Source organism: Aptenodytes forsteri, unplaced genomic scaffold (assembly GCF_000699145.1).
Source record: "Aptenodytes forsteri isolate BGI_AS27 unplaced genomic scaffold, ASM69914v1 Scaffold55, whole genome shotgun sequence".
Taxonomy (NCBI): domain Eukaryota; kingdom Metazoa; phylum Chordata; class Aves; order Sphenisciformes; family Spheniscidae; genus Aptenodytes; species Aptenodytes forsteri.
The window spans coordinates 5,326,035-5,335,060 of record NW_008796063.1 but is presented as its reverse complement, the minus strand read 5'-3'; the positions used below and the strand labels follow the sequence as shown (position 1 = coordinate 5,335,060).

Genomic DNA, 9,026 nt, shown 5'->3' with positions numbered 1-9,026 from the left:
ATGTAAATGGTAATGAAACGCCTTTCTTTAGAAATGGAGCTCATGATCTAACATTGCTATCTGTAAATTATAAATCTCACCAGCTTTGCTGAAATTGTATCAAGTACCACTTTGGTAATTGCTTGCAAGAAGGATCAATAAAAATCTATTTAATAGGAATATACAACTTGTCTCAAAGCAGGTAGGTGGAACTCTGGCTTTGGTCAACACTGGATACAGCTTCTTGCAAAGCTGTGTCTCCCTTCACACTTGCTAAATAAAATATGTTCAAGGACTTTCCTGCAGCATCTCAGGAAGCTTTCTGATAGAACAAGGGGAGAGCATTTTTTTTTTAAAACCAAGGCATTAAGAGGCCCTATGGCTCTGTCACATTACCCCTCAAAGTCTACCAGAGTTCAACAGCCTTGCAATTAGCTTTCTTGGAATTATTTTCAATACAACTTCAACAGTTTAAAGAACTCTGCCTCAAATATCAATAAAAATATACTTTAAACACTTATTAATAACTACATTTTCTAATTAGTGATGAATTAAAGCTGCACAACAGTTTGAAACATGATGTTAAAATAAAAAATAAGGGAAGACAGACTGATTTTCTGTCTGATTCCTTTTCAGAAAACAAAGCCCCCCCCTACATTCTCAGCCAGTGTAAATTGACAGAATTACACCATTTTAGATCAGCTTAAGTTCTGACCTATATACTTCAGTGGAATTAATCCTAATTTCTACCAGTGAAAGTGGACTCAAATTCACTTTGTCTTTAATAAAACAATGGGTGATAAGCAAGTCTCTTTTCTGTTGGATTCTGCTTGAGAAAGGAAATTCTTTGTGGTGTTAAATGATGTCTACGACAGTTTAGAAAACAAAGCTAGAATTTCATTAATTTCACCATAGTGAAAACCGATAGTGGTAACTGTTATTTACGCTTTAACCTTAGCAGAGTTCTTTGGGTTCTTTGAGTATCAACTGGTGAATCGGTAACCCTTTCTGAGTACTGCTCAGGAAGAAAAGAAGGAGCCAGGCGGCTGATTTTCAATGACATGAGGCTGCTGAATACACTGCAACTCAGACTTTGTTACCATGAATAAATAACGTCACATTGTCCAGAACTGGAGATTAATTTGCTGGGCCTCCAGTAGATGATATTTATTTTCTTGCATGTTGTATTGAGATCTCAGGACAGGCAAAGGGTCGGGGGCTGAAAGAATGTAATCGATGCTGAATTTAATTTCAGAATCCGATTTTGCTAAGGAGGAATTGTTTAGGTTCTGCCTGTTGGTCATGCTGTTTGGAGCAAATCCACGAGGCTCCAGTAGTCTTGGTCCCGATTCAATTCTTTCGTGTTTACTTTCGGAAGAGGAAATGTTGTTTAAAGCAGAGTCCATAGAAGACATATCGGGGGATGAAGGACTTTTCCCTCTGCTTGGTCTCTGCTCCTTATGTTCCCTTTTCACATTCCTCCTCCTCCGTCTTCGCCTGTAATTCCCATTTTCAAAGAGATCTAGCATGGATTCGCATCCCGTTGCAAAGCTCCAATAGTTTCCTTTCCCCTTCTCATTCCCTTCTGTCCTGGGAACCTGTATTTATTTAAAGGCAGTTCAGTATTTGTATGTGTTACAGATGCTGCTGCTGAACATCTGCATTTATTTACATTCAAGAATGGTGTAAACACATATGACAAGACTTTTAAGCTTATTCTCTTTCATTATACGAATAGGATGTAAACTGCATCCTCTTCAATTTGTTACCTATTAGCATGCATCCGACAAGGACATACTCTTTATCTCTATAATTGACAACTCGGAGAGATTTTAAGTGATTCGCAGCTCAGCTGTTTGTTTCTCTTCTTTCTTAGTGATGAGATTATTCCTGCATATATTTTTTTTAGCCATGCACAGTGTGTATGTAAATATACAGTTACTGATCTTACCTTTACAAAACAACTGTTAAGCGATAAGTTATGTCGGATGGAGTTCTGCCAGGCTCTTTGATTTGATCTGTAGTAAGGAAATTTCTTCATTATAAAGTCATAAATGCCAGAAAGGGTGACTTTATTTGAAGGACTTTGCTGGATGGCCATTGCAATTAAGGCAATGTAGCTGAAAAAAGGAAAACTTGCTGTTACACCATCACCTCACTCACACACTCAGTTTTTAGGACCCCATGGGTACATGTGTGCCTATATCCTGCTTCCAAAAGTTCTCCCGGTGGATCTGCGCCCTGATCTGAGATGTCCCAGGGACAAGCCCCGAGCGTAGTCCTGCCTCTCCGCCCAGAACCCCCCAGGGTGATACGCAGGCGTTACTTCCAGGCAATTGAGTCCCGAGCGGGCTGTTTGCCCTGGCACTCGGTGGAGAGTGCTTAGATACAGGATGATTACAGAAAGATCATCCACCTCTCAAACCCTGTCAGAAAAGTTTCCCTGAGCTGGAAGGCTGCAGTGAGACAGACCAGGCTCAGAGACACTGTCACTGGAGACCTTGCCTGCTCGTGGAAAGGACCTTAGCTGCCCCTGCGAACATTTACACCGCACATCTTCCCACCACACCGGGGATTATCTGCAGCCGATTCACCCATTGGCACGTTGCACATTTAATTCCCGTTCTCCCGGGGCTCCCGGAGGTCAGAGGAGACCATCTGAGGTCTGGTGGCTCAACGGCATGCCAGAGTTGCTGTGACCCCGCACAGGAGCAAACAAATCATGAACACTTCAAACACGGAGAGGGGAGGAAATCTGCCCGCTGCGGTGCCTGCGCCGGGGCCAGACCCACTGCACACACCTGGGGAGGGGTCCCATGCTCCCCTGAGAGCTGTGATCCCACCATCCCAGAGCTCAGAAACCTCCCCAGAGATGGGGGGACTTGAAAAAACTTCATCTTACCTGTATGCTGGTCTGGTGAATTTTTTCTCTTCGTCAGAACTACAGGTAGGATAATCATCCCCGTCATAATTAAAGCAGTTATAGGGGTACTGCGTGTTATCAAACATCGTCCTGCTCCTTGCTCAGCTCCTGTGGAGTGAGAGAGATGGAGTGATGTTTCTCAGAGCTTGGACTCCCTCCTCCCTTCTTCCCTCCCCTCTGTCTGTCTCGTTCCCTCTCTCCCCCCTCCTCACGCTCCCTCTCCTCCGTGCACACATACTCTCCGCGATGGGGTGGGGATTGTTTTTGCAATTCTCGCGTCCCAGACAGCCCATCTGTTAGGATATTATTTTGGGGGGGGTTGTTATTGTTGTTATTGCTGTTGCCTTCAATGGGGTGGCGGAGCCAGGCGGCTGGTGACTGATGGAGCTGGTGAATTGGGGGTGAACCTTTGAACCGGGGTGTGCACCGCCGGTAGCTCCGCACAGCTCGCTGGGTGGTCCGGGCTGGAGAGGGGCCAGCACTCCCCCCACCACATCCACAACGTGACAAAAGCAAACAGCATGATGTTAATAAATCATGCTTCAAGGTCTCTACTTGGAAATTAAACTTTGAGAACAGAGTGCACCTCCCCCCAGCCCCCGAGTCCTCCCCCTTAGTATTTTTCTCTCCCCAGCGAAGCAGGGTGGCTTTCTTATTTATTTATTTTTAGAAACCCGACGTACAATAAACAGACGTTCCAGGCAGTAATGCACGCTTGTCCTGATCTGCAATCTATAATACAGTATAATAGACATAAATTATATTTCCATGAATAAAGGAAAATGTGTATGTTCAAAGAAAGTAGAACAGAGGGATATGAGGGACTACTGTCAAGCAGGAAAGTAAAAGGAAAATAGCTGTAGGCAGGAGAGCTGCCTGTGTGGGCTTTGATCTGAAGGATGAATTAGACTAATAGCCCTGTGTGTTGGCATCCAATACTGTAACAATTTAATAGTTTTTCAGTGCTTTGGAGTGTTTTCCAACAAGTGATGTAAACCAAAGGCATCATGCACCATTTCGGGGGGGGGGGATGACTAAAAAGGTGTATGCCACATGATAATTAAATTATTTGAAGACAGCTCTGTCCCAGGAACTAGCCCCAGGAGGAAATGGGTATTGGAAAAGAGAAAGCAAATTGGTGTGCGGAGAGTTACCTGGATGGAAGTATAAAAGCAGAACCACTAGCAATGCAACTTTTGTTTTCTATAGCATCTTTCATACAAAGTATGTCCCCAAACCCCTTTTGGGGTTAAAGGATACAATTAGGGGAAAATTCATCCGAGTGATAAAGAGCCCTTTAAAACGATGCTTAAGTGGCTCCTAGAGTTTTGACAAAGATGGACATAAGAAAGCTTTTTCTGTGGAATATATCAATACATTATAGCAGGGAGTAGGGGGAAATACAGGGCATGAAAAAATAGATACAAGAGGTCTTTTCTTGGGAATATGAAGCCAGAGCAGATACCCAAAATAAAAAATTATCTCCGCTCTAAAATACATTAATAGGCATATGCATGAGGCATCAACTGCAGAGGAGGTCTTAATACAAAGGGTCAGCTATTGCTGCCTAAGGCGTTAGCAGGGCTTTAATATTGAGATTCAGTGGTGGAGAATGAAATATATAATGTCTGGTCTTCATTCATGCTCTGTTCAGCTGGACTGAGAAGGTTTAAAGTAAAGAAGCAGCTGGGCCACAGACTTGGGAAGATTTTCCCTTACTAAAAACAGCAATCCTTGAGACACAAGTAAATGTCCACTTTGACTTTTAGCAGTGGTTCTTCTCGTTGGAGGTGTTTTACCTCACTGAAATTCCAGTAATTCAAACAGTCTTGCTTCTGATTTATAACAATTTTTAAAAAGCAGAACTGGGTTAGTTGACTGATTTTACACAACCTGTTAGCACCCTTTTTCAGTTCTTCATACTCTATTTATGAAAATTGCCTTGCTAAGAAAGTCAGACAATACACTTTGACCAAAACCCTCACATGTTTACTGACAGCATATAATAGGTAAAGTTTTCTGTAATGGGAATTAGAGCAAATGATTGTAGTGTCATACATTTAGTAATGTTATTTACCTCAATTCCTGTATTTTCTTGCTGTGGTGAGTGTAATCAGCTCGCCCATGTCTAGCACATCTATAACGTGCATTACGGCTGGTGGTTAGCTCTGCTCTGTGCAAGAGCTCATGTCCACCGTATTCCTCACCCATGTCAGTGGAAAATAACACTTAGATTAAATTTCCATCTCAGCGGCTGGTTTGTGAGTCTAAATTCAGCAAATGGAGGTGGGTCGTAACAACCAGCGCTGGTGTCCTTGAGCAGCATCTCAGGAGCGAGTGGGACCATGGGTGGACGGTGCAGGGACAGCTTGGCAAGATACATAGGAAACTCCTGCCATTGCCATTTGTGTAACACATAATCTGTGGATAAATATTTTTATTTCCTGATAGTCAGCAGTGGGCTGGAGGATTGAGTTCCTGGCTCTGTAAATATCACTAAATTCATCTGCTACAAATTCATATAGACCATATGAAGAATGCAGACCTTTTCTGAGTCCTACAAGATCAGAAACAAATTATATATTGTCTCTTATAAACCTGCTTCTGAAATCCAGATATTGAAAATGAGCTGAGTATTTCTCAAGGTATTTTTTAAAGCCTGCATACTGATATTTTATCCCCAAGTGAATGTTTATGGTCCAATTATAATCCTTGAAAATAATATTCATAAAGAAATGCTAACATGCTCTTATATGTACCGTGGTGGAGCTAGCAGGTGCCATGCTTATGGTGGCAAAACATGTTGTACAATAGCTTTTTCCTAGCATCTGTGCAGCCATTATAGTTTAACTAGAGTAACTATAACTCATCCTTGTCATTATCATAAAAGCATAATTTTGCCAGGCTAGTGTTTTCTTACGTTGTATATTTTCAGAACACAAAGTTGTAAACCATTTGATTTGAGATTGTAAATAGGCAATAAAAATGCTGTGAAAGATTTGCCTATTTTTTTAACATTGGTATTAAAAAGTTATTTGCAATTTTTGTAATTATGACACAGATTATGAAAATTGTACGTGAAATTCAGACCAGTCATAAATCCAAACAGGGCTGAATTACTAATCCTTATAGATCCTCAGAATAACAGTGTGTAGGACTGCACAATGACATCCCAGTCCTCTTACTGGTGTAGACTGGCATTTCCCAGCAGCACGGCTTCTCCTGCTCTCTCACTGACTTGGGAGCCAGAGCTGGTTGCAGCTTAGTACTTTATCCCAAACCTTTTAAACTTATCATAGAATCATAGAATTATTTGGGTTGGAGGGGATCTTTTAAAGATCATCTGGTCTACCCCTCCCACCACTCCCACCCCACCCCCCACCATGGGCAGGGACATCTTTCACTAGATAAGCTTGGTCAAAGCCCCATCCAACCTCACCTTGAACACTTCCAGTGATCGGGCATCCACAACTTCTGGGCAACCTGTTCCGGTGTCTCACCACCCTTGCAGTAAAGAATTTCTTCTTTCTATTCAATCTAAATCTGCCCCCTTTTGGTTTAAATCACTGGAAACAAGTGGTGGCCTTCAGCAGGTTTTGGATCACTCAAAGGTAGTCTATACCACCAGTAAACTGCTTTCTTTTTAGTACAAGATCTGTAGCTCAGGCAAACAAAGAAGAGGATGGGGAAATGAAGGTGGCGGTACTTACTCTCCCAGTTGCTCTGATACGGGATAAGGAGAAGGACAGTTCCCCAGACTTGGCTGGGTATTTGGCTGCGATGGCACCTGATACCCCATATAAGGGATCTTCCGACATTCAACTCAGTGACCCTCATTTCTAGGAAAGTGATGAGTCTTGCCACGCTGTCCACCTGCATTTCATCCTAAATTGCTCTCTGCTTCACCCACGTCCATCGGTTGAATTGCTTTCCTTTCTGCTTCTCTTTTGTGTTCATACGTAGAACTTCATGGAAATAGAATTTGCACCACAATTTGTGGTTTTCTGCTGGAGCTCAGTGAGAATTGTTTATATTTCCTAGCCAGGGGATTATTTGGAGAGGCGTTCCTCATCTCTATGCCTTCTAGCTGCAGCAGTGTAAACCTCATGCATAAAACACAGCACGGGTTTCTACTGAAACAGGAACGTGGATAAGAAACCTTCAATAACAATTCATCACATTAGAGGTGGTAAATAAGAGAGCAACTATATAAACTAGCTCAGACATATTACCCCTGCCCTAGCTAGATATGAAGATTCACAAGGCATATGTGAAAATCCATTTCTGGAGATGCTCAGTGTGTTTTGGTAGTGAAAAACAGGAAAAGAAGGGTTTTCAGGGTGAAAAGCCATTTCTCCTACCTAATCCTGGGTTGTGACTATTGGTCAAAAAATGGTTTTTTTTTCAGAAATTCCAGCTGGCCAAGCTGTGGGCTTTCCACAGCCTGGTGAAGCCCTGTGACCACGTTTTCACCGGGATGGACTGTATTTCCCTTTGGACCAGGGAAGGGTTTAGGTGGTGCTTTCTTATCTGCTTGGTGTGCAGACCTGGTACCCCACTCCATCACTCTCCAATGCAATGGACTGTTCTTTTTCCTAACATTATCTCCCTTTCCCAGAGCATAGCAAATCCTTTTCTAGCAAGAAGCTCTCAAACAAGTGAAGTGACAACCACCAAGTGGGCAAGAAGCCAGGAGCTGTGGAGAAAGCCTGCAGGTCTGTGAGACCAGCTCCTGGGAGCACCGGGTTTCCTGGTGGAGGAAACGCTGATGTTTGAGGGTTGACTGTGAGTAATATCACATGAATTAGCACTACAATATATTATTTCTCCTTTGCTCCCATGGGGTCATGGCTTCAAAGACAGTGGTGGGAGAACATGGGCAGGTCGCTAGCTTTTAGCAAAAATCTTGATTTTTTTTTTAAACCCATTTTCTACTTAAAACCAAAAAAGATGGAAAGAGAATTAAAAAGTTTTACAAAGAATAATAAAAAAAAATCAGTTTAGATTGGACAAAATGGTTTGGGTTCACCTAAAAGGAATTTCAAAATTTTACATTCTGTCCTTGGTTTGCCCGGCACCTTTCTGTAGGAGGGATGCTGGCAGTTAAAAGGCCACATCCCAGTTTCTCTATTTGATACGGACACAGGAGGCAGAGATTCAGAGTTTGCCTGCTTGTGATTTGGTATTCTTCTCCTTCGCAGTGGCACAAAATTAAATCCTCCTCTTTGACTTTGCAGACAGATGGGATAAAACACAGTAGGGATGTGCAAGGTTGCATAGGAGACCTGGCCTTTATGTTGGTGGGATTGTTCCTCCCCCAGCTGTGACAGTCTCCGGAATCACTGATCCGTGAAGCTTTTGGAGACAAGTAGGAAAAGCTGGAGGGTTTGAAGAGGGGATAAATTCAGAAGTGATGCCTATTCTTTGCCGTTACATTGCACCTCTTGGACTGGCACAACAATCATGCCTTGACTCAGTCTACACTTATTTACCAAAAACGGACATTATCTTGGTGCAGCTGCCATACCTCATCCGTCTTTGGTAATTTCTCATTCCAGCTATGTACAAAATCATTTGGCTATAGGCCTCACTTCATACATTGTTTGAATTCTGCACCAGACACAGCTAATAGCTCGGGCCAGGAAACTTGTTCCAGATGTTAATTAACTCCCTCTGCATTAACTGGAATCACACAATTAAGGTCTGATTATTTATAAAACCATTTTGTCGAGAGAATTAGGAGAATGAACACAAACATCCTGGCTCACACTTTCACACAAATGTCCATGTGCTGTTAAATTGTGGAAACTGGCACAAGTTGTCCCACACATTTATTTTCAGCCATCATAATTATTCCAGAGGAGAAAGGACAACAGTCAGCCAGGCATTGAGGAACAACGCTGAAGCAGAGAAACTAATTCCCAGCCGAGCTAAGGTCTACTGTTGTGGCACCAACAGGCCTCAGAGATGCCTATCAAATATCCCATAGGCAATGCGGCTCTCCTAGTGCCGTAAATCTAAATGACAGAGCAGCCTCATTTTACCCAGTCACAAATTGCAATATTTAGAAGTTTGGTAGCTACTCGGGGGCTGGGCCTGGCCAGTGTCTATGGTGCTTTGTCTG

General features: G+C 42.7%; 1 protein-coding gene across 1 annotated transcript; it reads right to left on the bottom strand.

Moving 5' to 3' along the window:
- Positions 1 to 1,094: 1,094 nt before the first annotated feature.
- Positions 1,095 to 2,988, bottom strand: LOC103904977 (forkhead box protein L1). Its single transcript, XM_009286545.1, has 3 exons — positions 2,882 to 2,988; positions 1,931 to 2,099; positions 1,095 to 1,577 (listed from the first exon to the last, which is right to left on the bottom strand). Exons 1-3 carry the CDS (start codon positions 2,986 to 2,988, stop codon positions 1,095 to 1,097), a joined length of 759 nt encoding a protein of 252 aa, XP_009284820.1.
- Positions 2,989 to 9,026: the final 6,038 nt, after the last annotated feature.